The sequence below is a fragment of the Acomys minous genome (assembly GCF_964271855.1).
Source record: "Acomys minous genome assembly, chromosome: 2".
NCBI classification, from domain to species: domain Eukaryota; kingdom Metazoa; phylum Chordata; class Mammalia; order Rodentia; family Muridae; genus Acomys; species Acomys minous.
The window spans coordinates 53056195-53081746 of record NC_140484.1 but is presented as its reverse complement, the minus strand read 5'-3'; the positions used below and the strand labels follow the sequence as shown (position 1 = coordinate 53081746).

The window sequence follows — 25552 nt, the reverse complement described above, 5'->3', positions numbered from 1 at the left end:
GGAGGACCACCAACCTCCCATGGCATCAAGGGACAACCTGGGTGACCTCACGTGCACTCAAGGTCACCATTATGTCCAGAGCAGGGTTGGGTGGAGAAGTGATCCCGGTCTTCCCGCCTTCGGCCCAGAGGAGATTCAGCTGCCCCCACGCCCAATCTCTGTAACAGCCGGCCGGGTAACCTCAGCCAAGGGCACTAAATGATGACAAAGGCCCGAGGCCTGGGGGGCCGATATCCTGGCTCCAGCCTGGCTCTGGAGCCCTAGGCTATTACAGCCATCTCTAGATGTGGGCCATATAGAGACATGGAGACATCGATGCTCTCCTACCTACCCACTGCCCTACTTCCTGGACCCAGAGGTTGAAAGAACCGGGGAGCTGAGGGTGTGGGAGCATGGCTTCTCAGCAGAGCACCACAGTGACACGGAGACGCTCAGAGCCACCAAATGTTTGAAACACCATCTTACATTTTTTTGAAAATCAGGACCTCTACTAATGTATGAAATTTAAATAGACAAACAGAACCTAAGGAAATCTGAGGTAGCTGGAATACAACAAGCTGTGCTGAGCACCTCTTTGCCTTAGCTCCGTTTTCACAGAGGAGAAGGCCCCCGTTTACAGTAGGGACCAGCTCACCAAGGACAAAAACATAACCCAAGCCTCTTGTAAAACTCAGAGAGAGAAAAAAGGGAGCCAGGCTGGTGTCCTCTGCAGGCCACCTCTGCAGGACCAGCTGAGTGGTCCTTCTTCCAGACCAAGCCATGAGTGTCCACAGAGAAACCACAGGGTGCTGGGCACCTTAGAGTTCGGTACCTGTACTGAATGAGGGGACACCTAGGCTTTGACCCACTTCTGGCCCTCTTAGACCTCCCTCAGACCTAGAATCAGAGCAGCTAGCCAACACAAGGACTATGTAGCTATCCCATAAGGGTCTCGTGAGATGGCTCCAAGGGTTAAGGCACTTGCCAGGCCTGATAGCCTGAGTTCAGTCCCTGGGACCCACACAATGGAAAGAGAAGACTCCCAGAAGCTCTTTCCTGACCTCTATAATTGAGTACAAACACACAAGTATGATTAAAATAAAAAATAATAGTACTATATAAGCCCAGCAGTGGTGCCTCAGGCCTTTGATGCCAGCACTTGGGAGGCAGAGGCACCCAGATCTCTAAGTTCAAGGTCATCCTGGCCTACAGAGAAAGCTCAAAGACAGGCAGGGCTACACAGAGAAACCCTGTCTTGAGAAAATAGGGTGGAAAGGATGTGATAAACAGGAAACTGGGGGAGCTGGGGGCTGGAACAGTGGATAAAGTGCTTGCTATGCTATTGTGAGGGTCTCAGTTGCCATCTCCCGAACACACAGAAAGCTACACACAGTAGCGGATGTCCGTTATCCCAGCTGCTACAGAGATGAGAGATGGAGACAGGACAATCCCTGGAAGCTTGTAGGCCTGGTGTCCGAGGTTCTAAGACAGCAAGAGCCCTGGCTGTCTCAAAGTGAAAGGTGAAGGCCACCTGGGGTTGTCTTCCGACTCCACATATGTGCTGTGGTATCCTCATGCCCCACCCCCACCCCCAGTGGCTTTTGTTGTGTATGAGTGTTTATTCTGTGTGTATGAGTATTTTGCCTGCACACATGTCTGCGCAACACATGTACACCTGGTGCCCAAGGTGGTGAGCCTTAATGTAGTAACAGGGAATTAAACCTTTGCAAGAACCACCGAGCCAACTCTCTAAAAAGTGAAGAAGACAAAAATCCAAGCCCACAGTTTGTATGCCCAGTGCATTCACACAGTTATGGCCCAGTAAACACAGTGACAATGTACATAGAAGGAAAAAAAGGAAATTACAAAACTGTTCACTGAATGTGGATGAAGGCACTTATTACAGCTTGAATTCGGTCCCCAAATCCTACTGTGGAAAGCGAGAGCTGACTCCCCCAAATTGTATTCTGTCCTTCACATGTGTCCCACACTCACAAACAATAATTATGTCTTTAAATTTTTTAAAGACAGTTTCGCCGGGCATGGTGGTGCACACCTTTAATCCCAGCACTCAAGAGGCAGAGGCAAGTGGATTGCTGTGAGTTCGAGCCCAGCCTGGTCTACTAAGTTACTCAGGGACAGGCAAGGCTACACAGAGAAACCATGTCTTGAAAAACTAAGAGAAAAAAAAAAAAAGCATATCCCTAACTGGCCTGGAACTTACTATATAGACCATGTTGGCCTCAAACTCAGGTCTACCTGCCTCTGTTCCCCAGGGCTGGCATCAAAGTGTGTACCACCATAGCTAAAAACTAAATTCAAGTGAGCAGATTCAAGTCCAATTTCATTCTTTGACCCAATATACATCACTTAAAATGGTAATGGTAAGCAATGAGATTTGTTCTGTTGTTAAAATTACACTATGCATTTGAGAGTAGAGGTTCACACGTGCAGCATCCCATGAGTGCACACGTGTGTACACTCGGCATCGCACACGTGCATGTCAGAGGACAGCTGCGGGAGTCAGTTCTCTCTGTTCTGCATGTGGACCCCAGGAACTGGGCTCTGGTCTTCAGGCGTGGCTCCTTTACCTGCTGAACCGCTTTGCAGGCTCTCCTTTTTCTTTGTTTTTTAGTGATGCTTCCATCCAAGCCCAGCACCATCAATACTCGGCAGGCACTGTACCACTAAGTCACATTCCAGCCTGGAGCTTGCCTTTTGCTGGCTAAGGAACTGATCTAACCCGCATAACACTGGCCATACTTAAAGAGTGTTGGAGGCCAAAACTCTAAATAGACACTATAAGCAGTAGTTTTTCTTTTCTTTCTTTCTTTCTTTCTTTTTTTAAATTTCTTTTTTATTTTATTTTATTTTTTTTTTTGATACAGGGTTTCTCTGTGTAGCCTTGGCTATCCTGGACTCACTTTGTAGACCAGGCTGGCCGCAAACTCACAGTAATCCACCTGCCTCTGCCTCCCGAATTCTGGAATTAAAGGCATGCGCCACCACTCCCAGCTGCTCTACTTTTTTCTTATCTTAGGACACACTAAATAGGGGGCATAAAGATTTCCTTAGTGGCTGTGGGTGGGTGGTACATGCCTTAAATCCCAGCATTTGGGGATTGGGACAGAGGTAAGAGGGTCTCTCTGAGTTCCGGGACAGCCTGGTCTACATAGTAAGTTCCAGGCCAACCAGGGCTAGATAGTGAAACCCTGTCTCAAAAAAAGAAAAGAAGGGGCTGGAGAGATGGCTCAGAGGTTAAGAGCACTGACTGATCTTCCAGAGGTCCTGAGTTCAATTCCCAGCAACCACATGGTGGCTCACAGTCATCTATGATGTAACCTGATGCCCTCTTCTGGCCTGAGGTATGCATGTAGATCACTGTATAAATAATCAATAAATCTTAAAAAAAAAAAAAAAGGAAAGAAAAGAAAGAAAAAAGCTTATTTCCCCGCCTCTTCCTAGCCCTCTCCTCGTTTACGTCAGAATTCTTCTTCGTGTTCCTCCCTGCCCTCTGCTGGATTACGGAATGGTGTGCCCTGGGTCTATGAGCATCCCAGCTAACCCCCAGTGGAGTCCACGGTTACCCAGTGCATCAACCCTTCTCTGTGACATCATCCGCTGCTGCTTCCTTTTGTGTTAACTTTGTCTCTGCAGAGATGCTTTCCGCTCGAGGCCCTGACCACCCTCAACACTGCCACTTCCTCATACTTGAGCCCCTCTTCTCCTTGCCTCTTCCGCCTCTGGCATGTAAGGAGGTGATTTGTGCCTTCCTTCCCCTCAGACTCTGACGGGGTCCCTGAGTGAATGTTAGAGCCCAGGCCCCCACACCCCAGTCCAGGACTGGCGTCCATGTCAGGTCACTCCTGAGGCCCAACACTGAACTCTAGATCAGCCCTTCCGTTCAAGTTGGGACTTCTGCCCCTCTTACTCAATGTACTGTCACACCCTGATTCAAGTTCACTTTTCATTTATTTATTCACAGCAGGAGTGGGCTGGGGGAGGGGGGGACAGAGTATTATAGCATGCCGAAGAACAATTTTGTGAAGTTGGCTCTCTCTCCTTCCACCATGCAAACTTCAAGGATCCAATTCAGGCTTGGTGGCAAGAACTTTTACCTGCTAAGCCATTACCAGGCCCAAGTTCATTTAAAAACAAACAAACAAAAAAACACTTTATACACATAAGTGATGGGAAGCGATCTGGCTACCCTCTCAATTCACCATGTCCTGGGAATTCCCCCCAACACACCCTGCCTCATTTATTTGAATGCAGCCAGTGCTGGGGAACTCCCTACCTCTCCAGGGTCTGGAGAGGTTCAAGTCTTGTTTCCCAGTGAGAACTGCAACCAGCTTCGTTTTTGTCTTTGTTTTGTTTTTCCGTCCACACTTCGGAAGAAGACAGCTCAGGCAGACACTGGAGTGGGTGGGGTCAGGGGTGAAGCAGCCTAGCGTTGGGGGAAGGTGTGTGGTAGTCTAGTTCCTGCAGGTGTCTGGGCCCCAGAGGCAGTTGGTTGTCCCTGCGTGTGCCTCAGCCAGCAGATAGCATCATTACAAACTCTGCGGGGGAGACGGGTAGGAAAAGGCCAGTCCAGGTCAGGGATTGAAGGAGGTTCAAGGTGCTAGAGGCATGGGAGGGGTGTCTGTAGGAGTGACTCACCGTCGAAGTCTATGGTGCCATCCCCGTTGAGGTCCATTTCCCGTAGCATCTCATCCAGCTCAGTGCCCTCTAGCGGTTCCCCCAGCAGGGCTGGTGCTGCCTGCCGCAGTTCCGCCACTGTGATCCGGCCATCCCTGTCCTTGTCAAACTGTCAGAGAGTTCAAGCCAGGCTCTTACACACGTTGCCTTCGTCTCTACCTCTACTAGTTTTGTTTCCCTTTTTTTTCCTTCTTCTTCTTTGAAACAACATCTCACTGTGTCATCCTGTCCAGGCTGGCCTTGAACTCACAGAGATTCCCTTGCCTCTGCCTCCCAAGAGCTGGGGTCGAAAGCATGGACCATTGTGCTCAGCCCTCTTCTGGCTTGCTTAGTTGATGGGTTTATCTTGTTGAGACAGTGTCTCAGGCAGGCCAAACTGGCCTCAAAGTCACTCACTATGCAATGTAGTATGGCCTTGAGTTCCTTATCCGCCTACATCCTCCACCTCCCACGTGCTGCATGCATGACATGTGTGCTCCACCATGCCTTGGTTTGTTTGGTGCTGGGGATTGAACCAGAGCTTTGGCATACTAGCTATGCACTTTACCAACTGACCTACATCTTATTCTTGGATCTTCTCTCGGACGCTGCCTGGTGCGAGGTGATGCTGCTGCTCCCCGTCAGCTGTCTACACCTCTTCCAAACTCAAGAACCTACACTGTCTCCTGGTGGGAGGGTTCCATGATTTGAAGACCCCTCACTTCCTATCTGTCCCCATGCCCTAGGCTTGCCTCTCTGGGCCTCCTGAGGGCCTCCTAGTAAGGATGTAGTCCATGCTTGTCACGCACTTGTACTCCTTACCTCTCGGAAGGCGATCCGTAGCTCTCGTACACCCAGCATATGCGCAGTCTCCTCCCTCAGCTTCGGGCTTATCAGCTCCACAAACTCTTCAAAATCCACAAAGCCCCCCACTGTGGACCCAGGGAGAGTATCACAAGCTGCTCGGGGTTCTGTCTTCCTACCAGGGCTCTGAATCCACAAAGGCACAACCTAGTTCCTTGCTCAAAGAGGGGTTTCTTGGCTACTTGGTCGGGGAGGGGGTTTGTCAGGGATGCTCCTGATCGGCATGAAGCCCCAGTGGGCCAGAAAGGGACCCGGATTCAGAGCAGGCAGCCCAAGTCAAATCCTGTTGCCTGTGGGACATTCTGTTGATTAATGATTGGTGTGGTGTGGGAGGGCCCATTCCATTGTGAGTGGTACAACTCCTGGCAAGGTGGTCCTGGGAGGTATAAGAAAGGTAACTCCAACAGGAGCCTATAGGGCAAGCCAGGAAGCAGCATTTCTCCACAGTTTCTGTTTCAGTTCCTGCCTCCAGGTTCCTGCTTTGAGTTCCTGCCCTGACTTCCCTCAAGGATGGCGTGTAAGTTGCAATACAAAATAAACCCTTTTCTCTGCAATTTGCTTTTGGTCGTGGCATTTACCACAGCAATAGCAAGCAAACCAGGATGGGCACGTCAAGGCCGGATCACATGCTCATCTTGGAAACTGTCGTAAAACTAAAGAAAGAGCCGGGCGTGGTGGCGCACACCTTTAATCCCAGCACTCGGGAGGCAGAGGTAGGCGGATCACTGTGTGTTCGAGGCCAGCCTGGTCTACAAAGTGAGTCCAGGACGGCCAAGGCTACACAGAGAGACCCTGTCTCGAAAAACCAAAAAAAAAAAAAAAAAAAACTAAAGAAAGAAGCAAGCACAGCAGGTGGCTCCACGGGTAAAGGTGCTTGCCACCAAGCCCGATGACCTGCATTTCAGCAGACCCCTGGGACCTACATGATAGAAGAACTCACTCCTGACAGTTGTATTCTGACTTCCAATACACACTATGGCACTCACATCCCATACCCCACTAATAGTAACTAAAAATAAAAACAATGTAGCCGTGGCCCACCCGCCCTCTAGGTAACCAGGCTGGCTCCCTGACCCAATCACCCAGGAGGGCTCCATCACTAACTGCGCATCTTCACGTGCTGTGACACTTCTAGGAGCTCCATTTCCGTGGGCATGTAGCCCAGCGTCCGCATGCAGTCACCTAGCTCCCGGTAGCCGATGTAGCCATCCTGGTCAGTGTCAAACTCCTCAAAGGCAGCCTGGAGCTCTGAAGGGATTAGCAGAAGTCAGGCCGGGAGGCCAGACCCAGGGTCACCTTCCACCACCCAGCAACAGTGAGGGACACTCACCTTCCAACTCCTCAGGGCCCAGTTCACGATCCTGCATAGGAGTAAGCCAACATGTCCCTGTTTGCCACAGCTCCTCCAGCCTCTGCAAGGCGCATGGTGCAGGGCTGGCCTCACCAAAGCAGCTGAAGACAGTTGACATCACATCCTATGGACCCCATGAGCAGGGAGCAACCTTCTCTCCTTGCTCTTAGAGCTTCCAATGAAGTTCTCCAAGGTGCCTAGTGTGAGGTCTGCCTCTGCTCACTATGCCAGCTGCCCTGAAACCAACTTGTCCTGCACTGGCTCTCCTGGCCTGGGGCACAAGAGACCACAACTCTGCCCTGTCCTGTATTTCCCAATCCTGGACACAAGAGGCAGGAGGCCTGGGCATGCAGGAGCAGGAAGGGATAAAGATGAGTAGAATTAAACTCCACCCCCTACCCCTAGACCCCCCTAACCTTTCCAAAGATGCGGTTGAGCAGGGGCCCATAAGTCCTTTGGGCAGCATCCTGCTGGGGGTCAGAACGATGTCGGTGGGAGTGTCGGTGAGAGGCGTGCCCAGCAGGTGCTGAGGGGGGCTCGTCCTGCCCTTCTCTGGTCCTTGGGGGGTTCTTGCTGCTTCCTGAGGTCTCAGAGCCCTGGCTAGAGGACTGCTCCCCAGAACTGGCCTTCTGGGGCCCTGGGAGGCGCCTTTCCTTCTTGCTCCTTTTCCTGGTCAAAGTGGGGTCCTCTGAGGCGCTCCCGGGAGATGCAACTCCTTCAGGGGTCTTCTGGGGGCCAGGAACCAGCTGTGCACTGTGCCCTGTTGCCATGTAGATGATGACGAGACTCAGCGATGTCGCTTCCTGGAGTGAGTGCCCTTGGTTCTCAGGGCCCAGAAAGCTGCTTATGGCCCCCCCAAGGCTTGAGTTGATCACCTGGGATCTACAGTGAGGGAGATTAGGGTAAATGAGTCAGGCAGCCAGCCTAATCCCTGCCCTCTGCCCCAGGGTGGCCTGCGCGCACCAGATGGGTCTTGAAAACTCTTCTCAGGACTGAGGGTGCCAGGGCACAGCAGCTGCAGTGAGCTCAGCCACTTAGAGCCTAATCATCCTGACAAGTCTCGGTCTCCCCATCTGTGAAACAGGGACACCCTGCCGCAGGGCTAAGCACTCATCCCAGAGTGTGACATAGCTGAACCTAGTGTAGCGAAGAAGAGCAGTGAAGGCCCCTTAGGCGGAAGGAGGCTCACTAGAGAAGGCTTAGAGTTGTCACCTTCAGTCTCCAGTGATGTGGCATCCTAATTGGGGCAGAGGGCACACGAAACTTTAGAAAAGAGGCCAGGCCAGAGGCCTTAATGGCGGTGGAGTGGTGACACAGGAGTTGACATAGACTGCCCTGGCCTGGAGGGGCTCCTAGCAAAGGGTCTCCATTGCGTGACCTTGTTGGGATGGGGGCCCCCGGCTGGTGACTTACCCCTATGGGGCCACGGTTAGAGTTTCCCGAAGAGCAGACCCATAAATGATTAACGCTCCCTCAGCTTGGGTTTCCTGTCTGTCTGCCTCCATAGCGCCACTGGGTGCCATGCGGCAGGCTCCATCGTGGGGCTGGCTGGTGCCTGGACCTTGGACAAGCAGGCAGCACCCTGCTCCTTCTACCTGGCCTGCACCTCCCAGGTAAGCCAGGCAATGCCATAGGCCCCAAGGGATGGGCAGCCAGGCTCTGAGGCCACAGGGGCTGGAAGTCATAGAGGAGACCGTACCAAGAAAGAGGCTAAGGTGGGGAGCCATGGCGATAGCAGCTGCAGCCACAGTTCTGGGCATGTTCCAGATGTGTTCCGGCAGCCAGTCCCTCTCCACACCTCTAAGGGACACCTTCCTCCCTCCTCCAGTTAGGGGAGGTAGAGCAAGGACAGCAGAAGGCACGCGGGTTTCGTGCCTGCGTCCCCTCTGTCCATTTCATTGTCATCATCCTGTGGGGCGACTGCCTCCTCTATATAGTAGCTCCAGGGGAAACCAAGGCCACCTTTGCCGAACTCCGAGGTGCAGGAAGGGAACACAAGTAGCAGTGCAAGACACTGAAGAGTCACAAGCTCTCAGGACCCTCCCAGCCACAGCCTGCTAGGGTCTGGAGGCTCAGCCCTTACCTGGCGTCCTGGGAGGACACTAATGGTCCTTTCCCTCCTGGGAATTTAAACATTTGGAACCCCAGCAGGAAGGCATGATCAAGTAGTCCCCTTCCTTCCTTCCGTCCTTCTGTCTGCCCTTCCTTCCTTTGTCTTTTGAGATAATGTCTTATGCATCCCAGTCTGCCTGCAAACTCCAGGTATAGAAATCTAGCACTGAACTCCCACTCCTTTTGCCCCACTTCCCCAGTGTTGACATTTCAGGTGTGTACCAGCTGTTGTGGTTTTGTTTGAGAGAAGGTTTTGAAACTCTGTAGTGTAGGCTCACCTTGAACTCATGGCACTTCCCCTGCCTCCACTTCCCAACTACTGATATTACCAGCATCACTATCTTTAAGTGTTTTGACTGGGTTTTTTTCTGTTTTGGTTTGGTTTGGGTTTTTTTTTTTTGTTGTTTTGTTTTGTTTTGTTTTTGTTTTTGAGACAGGGTTTCTCTGCGTAGCCTTGGCTGTCCTGGACTCGCTTTGTAAACCAGGCTGGTTTTGAACTCACAGAGCTCTGCCTGCCTCTGCCTCCCGAGTGCTGGGATTACAGGCCTGCGCCACCACATCCGACCTTTAAGTGGTTTTCAAACTGTGTCTTCTGGAACACGAGGTGGATGCTCCCACAGCTTCCCTCCACTCACACAGATGTTCCACTGTAGCACTTTATCCTAAAGCAAGGCTTAGAGCTGAAGCCAGGCATGATGGCGCGTTCCTTGTAGTTCCAGCACGGGGGAGCAGAGGCAGGAGAACCATGTAAAATTGGAGGCCTGCCTGGACTGCATAGTGCCACTCTGTCCCAAAGAAGCAAGAGGCAAGAAGGTCAGCGGATGTAGCTAAGTTGGTAGAATGCTTGCCAGGCATGCAAGTGGCCTTGGGTTAAATTGCCAACAGTGCATAAACTGAACACAGTGGTGCATGGCTGTAATCCAAGTGCTTGGGAGGTGAATAGAGGAAGGCCAGAAGTTCAAGGCCATCCTCAACCCTGTAGCGAGATTGAGGCCAGTTTGGGCTATATGATATTTTGTTTCAAAACTTTTAAATCAGGGCTGGAGAGATAAAATGACTCAACTGCTAAGAGCTGCTCTGCAGAGGACTCAGGTTCACTTTCCGATACTTGCACGGTAGCTCCCAACCGCCATGTAACTCCAGCCCTAGGGGTCCAACACCTCTTTCTGGGCTACATGGGCACCAACACATACAAAGTACAAACACTCATACCCATAAATAACAAATACATAGTTTTCTTTTTTGAGACGGAGTGTTACCATGTAGCACCCTTGGCTGGCCTGGAAATTTCTATGTAGACTAAGTTAGCCTCATACTCAGAGAGTCACCTGCTTCTGTGCCTCCTAAGTGCTGGGATTAAAGGCATTTGACACCATGCCTGGCCCCAAATAAATAGAGAGAGGGTTGGCAGTATGGATTAGTAATCCCAGCATTTAAAAGGCTAAGACAAAAGGCTTGCTTCAAGTTTGAGGCCACCCTAGTCTACACGGCAAATGCCAGGCCAGCCAGGGTTCCACAGCAAAACCCTGTCTCAAGACAACGTTTAACAGTCTCCCCAACAAACTTGAAAATCTCGGCTTAGTCCACATGGGCACATGGGTTCTATGTGGCAAAATGGTATTGTTTGGTCTGAGCTGCTGACCCTATCCGTAACCTTCACCAAGTCATAGAGTTAGTGGACAATCATCTCCTCACTGGTAAAATTGATTATAGGGGGACCACATGAGGTTATCTATTTAAGTGTCTGGCACAGGCTAATTAATCAGAAGGAGATAATACCGGCCCAGAGAGGAGCAGTGACTGGCCGGAAGGCGCACAGCACCATCTCTCTCATACCAAGCCATCATGCATTTGTTGATTCAGCAGACTGGCAGTTCATGTCCAGCGCTACCCTGCGGACCCAGGATGGACACAGCTATGGAAGCCAACCTGGGCGCTGCTGGCCACGGTCCCCGCACAGAGACCAATGATGAGGACTACTACCCTCAAGGCAGCTGGGACACAGTCTTTCTGGTGGCCTTGCTGATCCTGGGTCTGCCAGCCAATGGGCTGATGGCGTGGCTGGCTGGCTCACAGGCCCGGCACGGGGCTGGCACGAGACTGGCCCTGCTCCTGCTCAGCCTGGCCCTCTCTGACTTCTTATTCTTGGCAGCAGCAACTTTTCAAATCCTGGAGATCCAGCATGGAGGCCACTGGCCACTGGGCACGGCCGCCTGCCGCTTCTACTACTTCCTGTGGGGCGTGTCCTACTCCTCCGGCCTCTTCCTATTGACAGCCCTCAGCTTGGACCGCTGCTTGCTGGCGCTGTGCCCACGATGGTACTCAGGGCGCCGCCCAGCCCGCCTGCCCCTCTGGGTGTGCGCTGGGGTCTGGGTGCTGGCCACACTCTTCAGTGTGCCCTGGTTGGTTTTCCCTGAGGCCGCAGTCTGGTGGTATGACCTGGTCATCTGCCTGGACTTCTGGGATAGCGAGGAGCTGCCTCTGAGGATGCTTGAGATCTTGGGGGGCTTCCTGCCCTTCCTCTTGCTGCTGGTCTGCCACGTGCTCACCCAAGCCACTGCCTGCAAGACCTGTTGTGGGCATCAGCCTAGGCCCATGGCCTGCCATGGCTTTGCCCGTGTGGCCAAGACCATTCTGTCAGCCTATGTGGTTTTGAGGCTGCCCTACCAGCTGGCACAGTTGCTCTATCTGGCTTTCTTATGGGATGTCTACCCTGGGTACCTGCTCTGGGAAGCTTTGGTCTATTCTGACTACTTGATCCTGCTCAACAGCTGCCTGAGCCCCTTCCTATGCCTGGCAGCCAGTGCTGACCTCCGGGCCCTGCTGCGCACTGTGCTCTCCTCCTTTGCAGCTGCTGTTTGTGAGGAACGGCCTGGCAGCCTCACACCAGCTGAGCCACAGGCCCAGGTGGCCTCTGAGGGCTTGACTCTGCCAGGACTAACAGCTGAAGGCCAGCCTCGGTTGGATCCAGTGATCCTGCCTCAGGGGAATCCCTCTGTCCAGCCACAGTCAGAGTCTGTGGTCCAGCCTGAGGTGAGGCCCTTGGTCCAGCCACAGTCAGAGTCTGTGGTCCAGCCGCAGGTGAACACCCTGATCCAGCCACCGTTGGATACTGTTGTTCAACTTGAGGTGAACCCTTTGACCCAGCCACAGCTGGATCCCACGGCTCAACCTCAAGTGAGCTCCTCAGCCCAGCCACAGTCAGATTCTGTAGTCCAGCCTCAAGTGGACTCCCTGACCCAGTCACAGTCAGATCCTGTGGCCCAGCCACAGTCAAGCATGGAAGCCCAGACCCCTGCTGGTGGGGCTGAGTCAGCCTCTAACCCTGGTGAGGAAAACTCCCCTAGCCCTTCCCCAGATCACACCCCTCGACCCCCTGAGAATAGAAACAGAACAGCTGTTCCTGAGGGAGAAAGCCCTAGCAGTGTCACGCCAAAAGAGGCCCCCAGTGCAGGACCTACTTGAGTGCCTGAGAAGGCCAATAGAAGAGACAGAGAGAGCCAATGAAAGAGCTGGGCAGAGAGGTGGGGACACAAGAAACTCAAGCAGTGAAAACCCGTTGATTCCCTTGAGCCTCCAGGAGGGCTGAGGGGAAGGAAGTGAAACCAGTCAGCCAGAAGTCCCAGGCAGGGTGCTGTGAATGTCACCACCCTGGTCTCACCAGGCCGTTCCATTACTTCCCCAAACCCATACAGCCACCCAACATCCTTGAGCCACCGAGGATGGTCCTTCCTGCTGGGCTCCATCCTCCGTCCCCCCAGGGCCGGGCTTCCCCTTATTGCCTCAGCCTGCTGGAGGAAGACAGCAAGCAGCACTTCTTCTGGGCTTAATCTGATCTCCCTCTGCTCTTCCCCCCACTTTCTCCCTCCCTGTCTGGTTCTCTGGTTTGGGCATCAAACAGAACCATCCCTGTAGAGAAGGGAGGCTTCCAGGAACCCAGAGACTCTAGCAGGAGCCAATTGGCCTGGTACAGTCAAGCTGTTTCCCACATTTACCTCCCCCCCTCCCTGCCCCCCCCTCCCCACCCCCCCACACCCCCCTGGCATACAGAGCCTAGGACAGGATTTCCCTGGTAAGGTGCAGCTAAGAATCAGGAGCATCCAGAAAAAAGTCAGGAGCAGCCAGGCCTGGATTCAAATCCAGCTCTGCCACCACCCTGGCTTGGTAACCCAACATGCTCTTGCTTTGCGGGACGTTTGAAGATTAAATATGAAAGTGAGTGTGGCACCTGGCACACAGTGAGGCTCTGGAGCAGCTACCCTCCAGGGGTTGGGACTGGATGGCAGGAGGACCGTGCCAACACTCCACTGGAACATGTGAGAGCCTCTGATTGCTTGGGTGGCAGACATGCAGGTGTCCAGAGGGTGCCATGAGGGTGAGAGGCTCAAGAAATCTCCCAGGTCTGACTCCACTCAAGAGTTGAACTAAGGTCACCTGCTGCACGGAGGGTTGGAGAGGATCTAAAGAAGCTTCGAGGTGCGAAATGTGCTGGAATTTGAACCAGGAGGCTGTCCAAAGCCCTGGACAGAGCCCTGGGTACCATGGTCCCACGAAGGGCAAAAGCTCCTGGAGTCACAGGGCTGAGAGCCAGCTCTTCCTCCCCAGCTGCAGATGCTGCAAGGGAAAAACAAAACGAAACAGGAAGTGCTGAAAATTGTTTCCCACACACTTCTCTCCCCAATCACCCATCTTTGCACAAACCAGCCTCTAGCGTTCCCACACCAGGCCTCCCTCCCTTACCCCCACCATCCTTTCCCTTTGCTGAGGAAATGCCCTCAGCAGCAGGTTTCCACGACAGTGGTAGTTCATGCGAAGCTTTTTCCCTGGGAAACTTGCTTCATAAAAAGACAAGGTGGAAAGTCGTGCTGGGAGGGGTGCAGGCAGATCTGCACTGTTGCAAACTCCTTCTTCAAGCCAATTTTCTAATGTATAAGATGGAGGTAATGGGCCGGGCGTGGTGGCACATGCCTTTAATCCCAGTACTCGGGAGGCTGAGGCGGGCGGATCGCTGTGAGTTTGAGGCTAGTCTGGTCTACAAAGTGAGTCCAGGACAGCCAAGGCTAACACAGAGAGACCCTGTCTCGGAAAAAAAAAAAAAAAGAAAGAAAGAAAGATTGAGGTAATGTGCTGGGCGTGGCTCACTCCTATAATCCTAGCTTTCACATGACAAAGCAGGAAGCTCATAAGCCCAAGGCCAGCCTGGGCTACATAGTGAAACCCCGGGTCTAAAGAGCAAGGTCTGGTGGGACTGGAGAGACCCCTTCACAGCTAGGAGCATATAATATTCTTGTAAAGGATCAACATTGGTTCTCAACCGCCTCATACAGCAACTTATACAGAGGAAACTCCAGCTCCAAGAGATACAACACCAACTTCTGATCTCCATGGGTAGCTAGCTGTACATAAACACACAAACAGATGGATACACATCAATTAAATTAAATAAATCTGAAGAAGAGAAACAGCTGGGGATACAGCTCAATGATAGGGCGCTCGCCTGAAACACCCAAAACCCTGGGCTCAGTCACCAGCAATGCACCATAGGGGAGGGTATGTTTTCTTGCTGGTGGCTCCAACTATGGGGTTCACAGGAGAAGGCTACAGAGTGGCCATGGCAGTTTCAAAGCATAATGGTTGCCTAATGGGATGATAGGCACTGTCTAAGTCACTATCCTGTCGCTGAGAAGAGACACTATGACCAAAGCAACTCTGACAAAAGAAAGAATTAGACTGGCGCCTTGCTTGCAGTTCTAGAGGCTAACTCCCTGATCACTATGGCGGGGAACATGGTGGCAGCCATAGTCCCAGCTGTCTAGCTACATCCTGCCCCACAGGCAGAGAAAGTGAACCTGGCCTGGCATGGACCTTTGGGTTTTTGTTTGTTTCTTTCTTTCTTCCTTTTTTTTCGAGACAGGGTTTCTCTGTGTAGCCCTGGGTGTCCTGGACTTACTTTGTAGATCAGGCTGGCCTGGAACTCACAGGGATCCACTTGCTTCTGCCTCCTGAGTGCTGGGATTAAAGGCATGCGCCAAATCCAGTGGGAGAGATATTTCTGAAGTATTTGTTGAATTAATTCGTCTAACAAATATTTAGTGTGTTTATAGCCAAGGTGTCTCCTCCACAGGAAGGGGTCACCTCTCCCGCCATTCCATTTGCTGGAGTTCACAGTCTCTGAGTGCAGAGCCTGGGTTTCTCTCTCTGTCCCTGGGGCACTCTGCCATGACCCTGTCCCTTCTCCTGACAGGGGTCCCAAAGCCTCTTCAACATGGCAGGCTGATCACAGAATAAAACTTCCTGCCTCCAACTGTAGCCCCACCCCACAAACCCTACCTCTCAGGGAGTGAGCCAGCCCACCTCAGTGGGAAGAGCCGCACCCTGGACGGCTTCACAGGGTGAGGAGTTTTTCTAGTGGCTCACAGAAGAAGTTTGTGATAGAGAAGACAGAGGCAGGGGAAAAAAAAAAAAGAGAGACCTCAAACCTAAAACAGTCGCCAGCTCAGGGAGCACACAGCAGGGGACTAGGTCCTGTTGCCTTCTGAGGGACTCCTTTTTCTTCCAGGTGAGACCCCCATATTTTCCCCCCAAAGAAACCAGATATTGGTTCTGAGAAATATGAATAATTTGCAACTCTATGTTCAGGACTGCTGCTCATTCATTCACCCAGTGGTTGGTTTCATGATGAGTACCGGGTGGGGCCTCCTTCTGGCCACCAGAAGGCCAGGGGTGGGGGCATGGAGTGGACAAGACAAAGTCCCTGCCTTTTGTTTGTTGGTGAGAATCTTAGCTGGGTGCCAAATAATTAGACGGTGTAGCAGCTGGAACTAAGAACAACGGATGGGAACAAGGAAAAGCCAAGCAGTGACTGCACGAGGCGGGGCGAGGGCGCCAAAAAGGCCCAGGGGGGAGGTGACACTTGAGCCTGGAGTCACTGAGGGATGAGGTCTTCTCAAGGCCAGGAAGCCTCCAGAAGGAGGAAGGGAAGAGGATGTGCGAGCCTGAGGTGGAAGAGAGGTTTGGTGTCTCTGGGACACATGCTGAGAGAGGGCAGTGGTGGGCATCCTGGGGTGGTTGGGCAGGAGTTAGACAGGAATTCTGGGAGAGGTACAGGGGACGTGGACTTTACTTGAAGTGGGGGGCGGTATATGGAACTGTAACCAACTGGCCTGATGTGAGTTTCCACACACAACACCTGCTACCCAACTCAAACTACACTCCTGCCTGCCTGGCTCCAGGGCTTACAAACAGTGAGAAAGCAACAGCTAGGACCGAATCCCAGCTGGGAGGCCTCAATCAAGCTCCCGTCTTCTCTAGGCCTGTTTCTTCACATCCCAGTGAGATGGGACACAGCCGCCTACCCTCCCACACACAGCCAAAACTTCATGAAGGCTAAACAGAGCACTTTTTTTTTTTTTTTACCACGTCCCTCTTCTCTTTCTGGGAAAGAAACCCTGCCATTGCCACTGGTCGCCCAGGGAGGTGGACACAAAGGAAGGACCCCTACTACTCCTGTGGGTCTTAACAGGGGTACCTAAGTCCTCCAGGATGAGGCAAGCTAGGGCGATTCTGAGAAGGCAATTCCAGGCTCCGCTGAGATGGATGAAATAAAGTGCGGGATCCGCAGGACATCCCCTACTTTGATTTTCACTAAGCCCAAGCAGGATCCACGGGTGTCCATCAGGATGTATGAGACTGCCTTTCACCTCTTCGATGTCCATGGTTAACTGACATCACGAGCTCCCAACCTTAAAACCCGCTGGGTGTGGTGGCACATGCCTTTAAATCTCAGTACTTAGGAGGCAAACGCAGGGAGATCTCTGTGAGTTCTTTGTCAGTTTCAGGCCAACAAGTGTGCACAGTAATATCCTGTCTCAAACAAAAAACAAAAAACACGTGAGAACGCTGGAGGCGGAGCAAGAGAATCCTTTCGGGTAGAACCGGGTAGGAAAATCAGAGGCCAGGCTTCAAGCCTCCCCGGGAGACTCCAGCCAGGGTCATCCATTTTAAGAGGCAGCCCAGGGCCTTGAGACCACAGGCCTCGCCCTGTGGGCGGGACATTGCAAAGCCCCGCCTTCTGCGCGTGACCTGGCCCCGCCCCCGCCCCCACTCCTCTATCACTTCCTGATTCCCGCTTCCTGCTTCCCAGAGGCTGGGATCCGGAGCCGCCCGAGGTCGCCGCCGCAGTCCCCGGCGCCCCTGGCGAGCGGAGAGCGGTGAGCGGTGAGCGGTGAGAGCGGCAGGGCCGGACTAGGGGCGCGGATGTGGGCCTGGGGCGGGGGGCGCGAGCGCGAAGAGCACGGCGCCCCACCCTCAGTCCCAACCCCCTCAGCCGTCCATCTCTCCCCCTCCTGGTCAGGGATCTTTGGAAGTTGGGTCCCTGGTTCACCTTGGACGGTGCTTCGAGGCCCCTTCGAGGAGCTGGCAACATCCCTGTTCCGCCAGGGTCCTTAGGCCAGGCTTCCTGCAGCTCTTTGCGCATTCCCTGGGACTCAGCTGCGGCCTAGTAGGAAGACCAAACCCCTTCGCCGCCTCTTCTCCCCATCATCCATCCTTCAAACTCCGGGTGTGAGCTGCCTGGAACCAACTGGGGCCTAAAGAAGATCTAAGTTCTGTCTCTCTTCCTTTTGACAGCGCGCACGCACACACACACACACACACACACACACACACACACCCCACCCCCAGGGCCAGGGAGGGGCTTGGGGGGGAGAGTCTGGTGGTTTGCACTTATGAGCCCATTCTGTAACTGGGGAAACTGAGACCTCCGGCGTTATTGTGACCATTTCCCCGGCGACATGCTCTTTGTGTCTCTTTGGAGGGCCAGAGCTGATCCAGGTGTCTCTGCCCCGCAGACATGTCCTTCCGAAAAGTGGTGCGGCAGAGCAAATTCCGGCATGTATTCGGTCAGCCGGTCAAGAATGACCAGTGCTACGAGGACATCCGAGTGTCCCGGGTTACCTGGGACAGTACCTTCTGTGCAGTCAATCCCAAGTTCCTGGCAGTGATTGTGGAGGCCAGCGGCGGGGGTGCCTTTATGGTGCTCCCTCTGAACAAGGTGGGCCTCAGAGAGTAAGGGTGGTGAGGAGGCCACACTGGCCACACCTGTGGGCAGGGCAGTTGGAGCCACTTTCTTGGTGAGTGGTTACTGCTGGACGAGTCATAACCCAGATTTACTGCCCAAGAGACATTGGTGCAAGTAGAAAGGGTATTGCCACCAAGCCTGGATAAGAGGCTGCAGACGTTTCCTTATATGCTGGGTGGAGTAGAGACACATCTGGGCCACCAGGAACCAGGGTAGTCGCATCATTCTTGCCCCGCGGAGGGGCCGCAGATGCGGGCTTTGATTCTTCGCTGACTGCCCTTCATGCCTGCAGACGGGCCGCATTGACAAGGCCTACCCAACAGTGTGTGGGCACACGGGACCTGTTCTGGACATTGACTGGTGTCCCCACAACGACGAAGTCATTGCCAGTGGATCAGAGGACTGCACTGTCATGGTGAGCATAGGGACTGTTCAAGTGAGGGTCTCAGGTTGTGGCTGAAAAGTGTGGGTAGCAGGGGGCAAGCACAGGCCTGAGCCCTCTCCCTCTCCCTACCACAGGTATGGCAGATTCCAGAGAATGGGCTGACCTCCCCTCTGACAGAGCCAGTAGTGGTACTTGAGGGGCACACCAAGCGCGTGGGCATCATCACCTGGCACCCCACAGCCCGAAATGTGCTTCTCAGTGCAGGTCTGCACCACTCCCTGGCCCTTCTTCCATAGCCTTCTCCAGGGTGATCCTGGAATGTTCCGTAGCCTCCCACGGGTCAGTCTAACAGATGGGGAAACTGATCCCTACAAAGACGGAGACCCAGTTTAGTAAGAGAGGAGTGGGCAGAGTGGATCTAGAGAGCTGATGCCTGGACCTGCCCGAGCTGACGACCACTTGCCCACCAGGTTGTGACAATGTGGTACTTATCTGGAACGTGGGCACTGCAGAGGAGCTGTACCGTCTGGACAGCTTGCACCCCGACCTCATCTACAACGTGAGCTGGAACCACAATGGCAGCCTCTTCTGCTCAGCTTGCAAGGACAAGAGCGTCCGCATCATCGATCCCCGGCGGGGCACCCTGGTGGCAGTAGGTATCCCCAGAGGGCAAGGATAGCCACGTACAGACTCAGGTTCTTGGTCTGTACTGTACTAACCGCCTGTCCACCCCACAGGAGCGGGAGAAGGCTCACGAGGGGGCCCGGCCCATGCGGGCCATCTTTCTGGCCGACGGCAAGGTGTTCACCACCGGTTTCAGCCGCATGAGTGAGCGGCAGCTGGCACTCTGGGACCCAGTGAGTTGTGTAGCTGGCCTAAGGCGGGCTGGCTTGAGACCTGGGCCTCACCCCGGGTTATTCGTCCCTGGGCCGGGCAGACAGAGATCAGCATGAAGGAAATGTCTGTACTGCTTAGATCTCAGCCTGGCCCTCGAGACTTCCAGGACTTTGCCAGCCCCTCCCTTCCCTTCTCCAGTTCCCTGGCTCTCCCTGACACTCCCTCAGTGCCTCCCACACATCCCTGTTTCTGCTTGTACAAACCATAAAGGTACCCTCCTCCTGGCAGCCCCCAGTCCCTGTCCTGCCACACGGCACGGTAAACTCAAAGGCCCCTTTGAAGCCTGGGCTCGTACCATCTGGCCCCCAGCCTTCCTGTGGCACTTGTCCATTGGTTTGGGACTAGCCTTAAGGCCTGGAGAGGGCTGGGAAGGTGGGACCCGGAAATGGAGAAAACCATTAGCATGTTGGTGAGTGCTGCTGACTGGTGTGTGAGACTGGCTGAGGCCAGTCCTGGTGTGTTTGGCATGAGAAGATTCTGACTTGGCCCCACTGTCCCTCACGTGCTTAGGAAAACCTTGAGGAGCCCATGGCCCTGCAGGAGCTGGATTCAAGCAATGGGGCCCTACTGCCCTTCTATGACCCAGACACCAGCGTGGTCTATGTCTGCGGCAAGGTGAGACTGGGTGGGACAACGGACTGGGGCTGAGAGGCAGGGAAGGGCCTGGCCAAGTGCTAAGCGTCCTTATTCCCACAGGGCGACTCCAGCATCCGGTACTTTGAGATCACAGACGAGCCCCCCTACATCCACTTCCTGAATACGTTCACCAGCAAAGAACCCCAGAGGGGTATGGGTAGCATGCCTAAGAGGGGCTTGGAGGTCAGCAAGTGTGAAATTGCCCGGTAAGAAGGTCCTCTGAGGCAGCTGTCTGTAGGCAGAGTTTACTCAAGGACCCAGCCTGGTGAGGTGGTCAGACTGAGCATGGGCCATGTTGTCAGGCTAGGGTGGGCATGGTGCCATACACCTGTTATCCCAGCATTTGGGAGATACGAGGACTGCAAGGGCAGAGGCCAGCCTGGGCTACATACGTTCAGGGTCAGTCTGAGCTATATAAGCAAGGTCCTGTCTCAAACAAAAACAAAGCAAAGGGATGGGGAGGTAGGTCAGTCAGAGTGCCTGCCTAGCATAAAGCCAGGATTCCACCCCAGCACCGAACAGCAAACCCTAATTCACTTAGGAGGTGGACCTGGGAGGAGCCGAAGTTCAAGGTCATCCTTAGCTCTGTAGTGAGCTTAGTGAGTTCAAGGGTAGCCTAGGACATATGGAAACATGTTTCAAAAATAAATGGAGTAACGCATGCCTTTAATCCCAGATTTTTTTTTTTTTTAGACAAGGTTTCTCTATGTATCCTTGGCTGTCCTGGACTCACTCTGTAGGCCAGGCTGGCCTTGAACTCACAGAGATCCGGCTGCCTTTGCCTCCCCAAGTGCTGGAATCACAGGCCTGCTCCACCACTGCCCAGCTTAATCCCAGATTCTTGCAGAGACAGGCTGATCCCCATGAGTTTGAAGCAAGGCTGGTTTACATAGTTTCAGGCTTGCAAGGCTACACAGTAGACCCTGTCTCAAAAAAAAAAAAAAAAAAAAAAAAAAAAAAAATATATATATATATATATATATATATATATATATATATATATATATGAAAAAAAGAAAAGAATCAAAATCACAAAGTTGCCTAGGGTCACTCTATAGGGACCCTTGAGACAGGGAGGCCATAAACACAAGTCACAAGGCAGCACGGTGTGTGGGGTCTCAGGTCAGCTGTGGGAATGTCCAGGTGGGGAAACTGGAGAGCTGTAGGGGGTTCCACCATGGCTCCTTCCCTTTTCCAGGTTCTACAAACTGCATGAGCGCAAGTGTGAGCCCATAGTCATGACTGTGCCAAGAAAGGTGAGGCTGTTGGTGGCCCTGTGCACCCACTCTTCCCTAGCAGAAGGGCCACACCAGGGCAATGGGTGAGGCTGGTGAATGGGTGTAGCCTATGGGCTGTACAGGTGCCTGGTGGCCTGAATTGTTGGAGGGTGAAGAGGTGAGCTGAAGCCTCACAGTGGCAGAGGCCCTGCTCTTAAGAGCAGGACGGCAGAGATAGCAGGTCCTCGTAGGCAGGACCAATAGCAGAATTGGGATGGCGCTCTGTGGGAGAGAGGGCTGGAAGAAAGCCATGAATCCCGTGGGGAGGGGCCTGGCCACATACAGCTTGGCTTCAGATGCCCAGCCAGGAGCCTGGAACACATTCCCACTGTCCTCCCACTGTTGTTCACAGACTCAATGTGCCAGGCATGTCTTGGAACAAAGTCACAATCAATCTGTGGGGGCACAAATGTGTCTCACAGGACCCCACAAAGCAACATAGCTGGCCCTTGTGGTTTTCTGGAAAGAGTGCCAGCAGGGCTGTGCCAGGAAGGTCAGGCAAGGCTTCAGTGGGAACATTCAAACAAAGTGCAAAGGGAGATTTGAGCTCTGAAGGTCCCTGGGGATCAGGCATTTGAAGGATGGGTCGCCAGGAGTACAAGTCAGGAGGGTGTTGTGAGAACCCTGATAGGGACCCACAAATGATTCTGACCTCCCCTACCTGGTGTGCAGTCCGACCTTTTCCAGGATGATCTGTACCCTGACACAGCTGGACCTGAGGCTGCTCTTGAGGCAGAGGATTGGGTGAGCGGGCAGGATGCCGATCCAATCCTCATCTCACTACGAGAAGCCTATGTGCCCAGCAAACAACGGGACCTGAAGGTCAGCCGGCGCAACGTGCTGTCAGACAGCAGGCCTGCCAGTTCCAGCCGCCCAGGAGCCTCCACAGCTGCTGCAGTTACTGATGTTCCCAGTGGCACCCTTGCTGGGGCTGGTGTACGTGCCCTACACTTGGGGGTGCTGTCAGTTGGCGGGGCCTCAGGCCTCTACCCTAGGGGTGGGTTATGGCTGGTGGCCCCTGACTTTCGTATGTTCTTGCAGGAAGCTGGGAAGCTGGAAGAGGTGATGCAGGAGCTTCGGGCCCTTCGGGTGCTGGTCAAGGAACAGGGGGAGCGTATCAGCCTCCTGGAGGAGCAGCTGGGCCGAATGGAGAATGGGGATACATAGGCCCACCATGGACCTGCTCCCGATACTGCCTCCTCCTCCTCCTCCTTCACCCCTTCTCACCTAGCTTTTGTGACCAGGTCACACCAGGCAGTTTGCTGCTCAGTGCCTCTGGGGCAGGTCATGGCCAGTTTGCACCTCTCCAAAGCCTGGGGCCCAGGCTGGGAATATCACCTAGCTTTTGGAAGATTTTTGTACCAAGGCAAACTCCCAAGTACTTTAAGGGACCATCTCCCCGACCTGCCCAACCCATTGTCCCCTCCCCAGAGAAAGCAGCAGAGATGGGTTCTATATTTTCATTCCAAATAAAATGCTCTTTCTAAAGCCCGGTTTGAATTGCTGCTGTGGAGGGTCAGGGTAGGTGCTAGGAAGGGAAACTGCAAACCTTACATGGAGCCAGGCACTCGGGAGGCAGAGGCAGGTGGATCGCTGAGTTCAAGGCCAGCCTGGTCTACAAAGTGAATCTAGGACAGCCAATGCTACATAGAGAAACCCTGCCTCAGAAAACAAAAAACCCTACATGGAAAGCAGCCCCCTCTACCCCCCGGAATTCCATGGTACAGACAAACAGGCAAAAGGGCTGGGGAAGAGTCTGTGATGTGGGTTGGTGGATAAAACTACTTGCTAAGCAAGACTAATGACCTGAATTCAGTGCCCCGGGACCCACAGTGGAGAGGCATCTGGCCTCCATACGTCCCCGTATCGCAAGCATATACACACAGGTTTTTGTTTGTTTAAGGCTAGCCAGGAACATACCTTAAGACTTGGCACTCCAGAGACAGAAACAGGAGGAGCACCTGTGAGTTCTGGGCCAGCCAAAGCTACATAGTATATAGGTGGATATCTTGCTGCGAGTTAGCTGCATACCTCCTCCCCCTGGAGTTCCCGTCACTGATCCTGTGACCCCAGCCTCTCTTTAGAGAGGCCTGGCAAGATTTGGTATTGGTCTGAGTGTTCCTGAAAGGGTGCGACCCCGTGAGAGTCCGGTGATAGGCAAGAGTGGGTGGGGTGTTTCAGGCAGGAAACGGAAGCGTCAACTTCTACCAGCTATGCTTGAGAGCTCTGGAGCTCACTTCTCACTGAACAACAGCCCGAGTCAGGTGGGTGCTCGCTCAGAGGCCGTCAGGATCAATGGTGAGCTATGGGACACTCTGGGTTCTTGGGGGCACAGTGGGCTGGGGGTGGAATATTGAGGTTCCAGGAGCTAAGCAAGGGTCCCCGGAGCTAAGCAAGGGTCCCCTCACAAGAGGCTTGGGGTAGCAAGGACCAGGACTAGCATGGACCGTAACTTAGCCCTCACCTCAGAATTGGGCTCTCTGGAATTAAGGGTGGTCCTCCAGTTCTGCACTCTGGGTAGAGCCCTACTCCAAGACCCTTGGAGAGCCCCCAGCTGGGCCCCTCCTGAGCTGAATTTGCCTGTGACTTCTTCCCCAGAGCTTGGCGCGCTGTAGGCCAGGCTTGTACCCAGCACCCCTCCCCCCTGCTATCACACCCCCACCTGCTTTGTTCCAACCGCAGGCTTCCTCTGAAAGCTACACATGCTGCCCCCAAGCTGAGTGGTGGCCCTTCATGGCTGAGGCCCTCCAGGGCAGAATGGGGAGCTAAACGGAAACCCTGCAGCTGGGGCAGCCCCATGGTTGTTAGGAGGGGTTTCCAAGACCCCCATCCTAGGACCAGTCAACCTGAATTGGTTTAGGCACCTCTATCATGGTCTCCAGCGTGCCACCTGCCACCAGCTTCAGACCCCTTCACTCTCTCCACTGCTGGAGCAGGCCATTCTACCATCCAGCTAATGTCCATTGAGCATGCGCTACAAATGGTTTTAGGTGTCCCCCTCCACCCCACACCCCGCCCCAATCCCATCATCCTGGTGGAAAGGCAACAGAATAGATGAATAGATTTTCTCCGGTGTGGGACTTGGTGGGAAAAGAGTAACTAAGGGACCTGAGGTTGGTGAATGGGTGGGCTGAGGTCCCGACGAGTCAGCTGTGGCAGTCTGGTAGGGCCTCATCAGCAAGGCCCACCAAGGCTACTCCAAGCTGGTAGCCATGAGGCTGTGGGAGTGCAGTGTCTGAGCAGAGGCTGCAGGCAGTGAGAAGTGAATTGCAAAGTTAAGGTGATCACACTAGAGCAAGGCCATAGCCAAATAAGAGCTGGGGGATTTTCTGCTTGACTGTCCCTATTTTGCCTAAGGCAACTGAGGACCTTGTTAGAGATCAGTTGGTTGAATCAGGTGACTTCCTTCTGTCTCCTACAGGCTCTGCCCAGTACCCTCAGATTTGGGGTACTGCTGGCCCTGCCAGGGGCCTGTGCCTCTGGGGTAGGCACTGAGGATGGTGCTGGCTCCAGCGGTGTCACCATCATCCTGCTGCTCCTGCTCCTGCTGTTGCTCATCACCGGCCTAGCCTTCGCTTGGCGTCGCCTCAGCCATGACTCAGGGGGCTACTACCACCCAGCTCGCCTGGGTGCTGCGTTATGGGGCCACACCCGCCGCCTGCTCTGGGCCAGCCCTGCAGGCCATTGGCTTCGGGCCCGCTCCGAGCTGGGATCCCCAGGAGAACCCGAGCAGCAGGAGGATGACCAGGATGCAGAAGAGGATTTCATGATAGATGGCAGCCCTGAGGAAGCTGATCCCCAGGAAGAGGAGCAGCGGTGTGAAGCAGGAGCTCAAGCAGAGCAGGCCCCAGACACACATGACACAGACAGTGAAGAGGGCCTGGGCCTCAGCTCTCAGGGCCCTGTGGGCTCAGGCAGCAGCGCGGAGGCACTTCTGAGTGACCTGCATGCCTTTTCAGGCAGTGCTGCGTGGGATGACAGTGCCGGAAGAACAGGGGGCCAGGGCCTCCATGTCACTGCACTGTAGGTGCCAGCTGCTTGTCCTGTTCCTGCCCGAGCTTCTGGCTGTCTCCTCCCATGTTGTCACGCAGAAACACAAACTGCCCTGGACCTTCATCATCCCACCTCACATGCAGCTTCTCAAACTGTGACCCCCCCACCAGCTCCCCAGAGTGTCGCCTCCCCCCACCCATAGGCACAAGGCAGACATTGAAAATAAAACTTCTTAAACCCTGAGGTCTGTGGTCCTTTGGCCTCTCCATCTCTTCCTAAACAGGCCACTCTTTTTGTGTCCT

The 25552-nt window shown here is 53.8% G+C and overlaps 4 protein-coding genes across 7 annotated transcripts; 3 read left to right on the top strand and 1 right to left on the bottom strand.

The window, feature by feature from the left end:
• Positions 1–3932: 3932 nt before the first annotated feature.
• CABP4 (calcium binding protein 4) lies at positions 3933–13518 on the bottom strand. Of its 2 annotated transcripts, XM_084755560.1 has the most exons (7): positions 13418–13518; positions 7288–8008; positions 6851–6881; positions 6625–6768; positions 5479–5588; positions 4639–4786; positions 3933–4538 (listed from the first exon to the last, which is right to left on the bottom strand). In XM_084755560.1, exons 2-7 carry the CDS (start codon positions 7639–7641, stop codon positions 4510–4512), a joined length of 816 nt encoding a protein of 271 aa, XP_084611686.1. In that variant the 5' UTR covers positions 7642–8008; positions 13418–13518; the 3' UTR covers positions 3933–4509. The 2 variants fall into 2 exon arrangements, with proteins under 2 accessions (XP_084611686.1, XP_084611685.1); XM_084755559.1 differs by lacking the exon at positions 13418–13518 and having other exon boundaries at positions 6851–6932; positions 7288–8534.
• GPR152 (G protein-coupled receptor 152) lies at positions 10082–12728 on the top strand. Its single transcript, XM_084772544.1, has one exon. The coding sequence runs from the start codon at positions 10829–10831 to the stop codon at positions 12446–12448; it is 1620 nt and encodes a 539-aa protein (XP_084628670.1). The 5' UTR covers positions 10082–10828; the 3' UTR covers positions 12449–12728.
• Positions 13519–17053: 3535 nt separating the features above from the next.
• On the top strand, positions 17054–22745 carry CORO1B (coronin 1B). Of its 3 annotated transcripts, none has more exons than XM_084755531.1 (11): positions 17054–17193; positions 17833–18035; positions 18355–18477; positions 18582–18711; positions 18918–19099; positions 19185–19304; positions 19855–19959; positions 20041–20186; positions 21179–21236; positions 21930–22193; positions 22299–22745. In XM_084755531.1, the coding sequence occupies exons 2-11, from the start codon at positions 17835–17837 to the stop codon at positions 22422–22424; spliced, it is 1455 nt and encodes a 484-aa protein (XP_084611657.1). In that variant the 5' UTR covers positions 17054–17193; positions 17833–17834; the 3' UTR covers positions 22425–22745. The 3 variants fall into 3 exon arrangements, with proteins under 3 accessions (XP_084611657.1, XP_084611656.1, XP_084611655.1); XM_084755530.1 differs by having other exon boundaries at positions 17056–17200; XM_084755529.1 differs by having other exon boundaries at positions 17065–17207.
• Positions 22746–22878: 133 nt separating this feature from the next.
• Positions 22879–25493, top strand: PTPRCAP (protein tyrosine phosphatase receptor type C associated protein). The gene is made up of 2 exons (XM_084755579.1): positions 22879–23555; positions 24679–25493. Exons 1-2 carry the CDS (start codon positions 23553–23555, stop codon positions 25282–25284), a joined length of 609 nt encoding a protein of 202 aa, XP_084611705.1. The 5' UTR covers positions 22879–23552; the 3' UTR covers positions 25285–25493.
• Positions 25494–25552: the final 59 nt, after the last annotated feature.

Excerpts from the sequence above, each read along its gene's own strand:
- CABP4 (XM_084755559.1), bottom strand. The coding sequence starts at position 7,641 with ATGGCAACAGGGCACAGTGCACAGCTGGTTCCTGGCCCCCAGAAGACC. Across the intron at positions 6,933-7,287 it reads TCAACCGCATCTTTGGAAAG|AGGCTGGAGGAGCTGTGGCA; the intron begins GTTAGGGGGGTC and ends TGCGCCTTGCAG. Across the intron at positions 5,589-6,624 it reads ACAGCACGTGAAGATGCGCA|TGGGGGGCTTTGTGGATTTT; the intron begins GTTAGTGATGGA and ends CTGGGTCCACAG.
- GPR152 (XM_084772544.1), top strand. The coding sequence starts at position 10,829 with ATGCATTTGTTGATTCAGCAGACTGGCAGTTCATGTCCAGCGCTACCC.
- CORO1B (XM_084755531.1), top strand. The coding sequence starts at position 17,835 with ATGTCCTTCCGAAAAGTGGTGCGGCAGAGCAAATTCCGGCATGTATTC. Across the intron at positions 18,478-18,581 it reads CAGAGGACTGCACTGTCATG|GTATGGCAGATTCCAGAGAA; the intron begins GTGAGCATAGGG and ends TCCCTACCACAG. Across the intron at positions 21,237-21,929 it reads TCATGACTGTGCCAAGAAAG|TCCGACCTTTTCCAGGATGA; the intron begins GTGAGGCTGTTG and ends CCTGGTGTGCAG.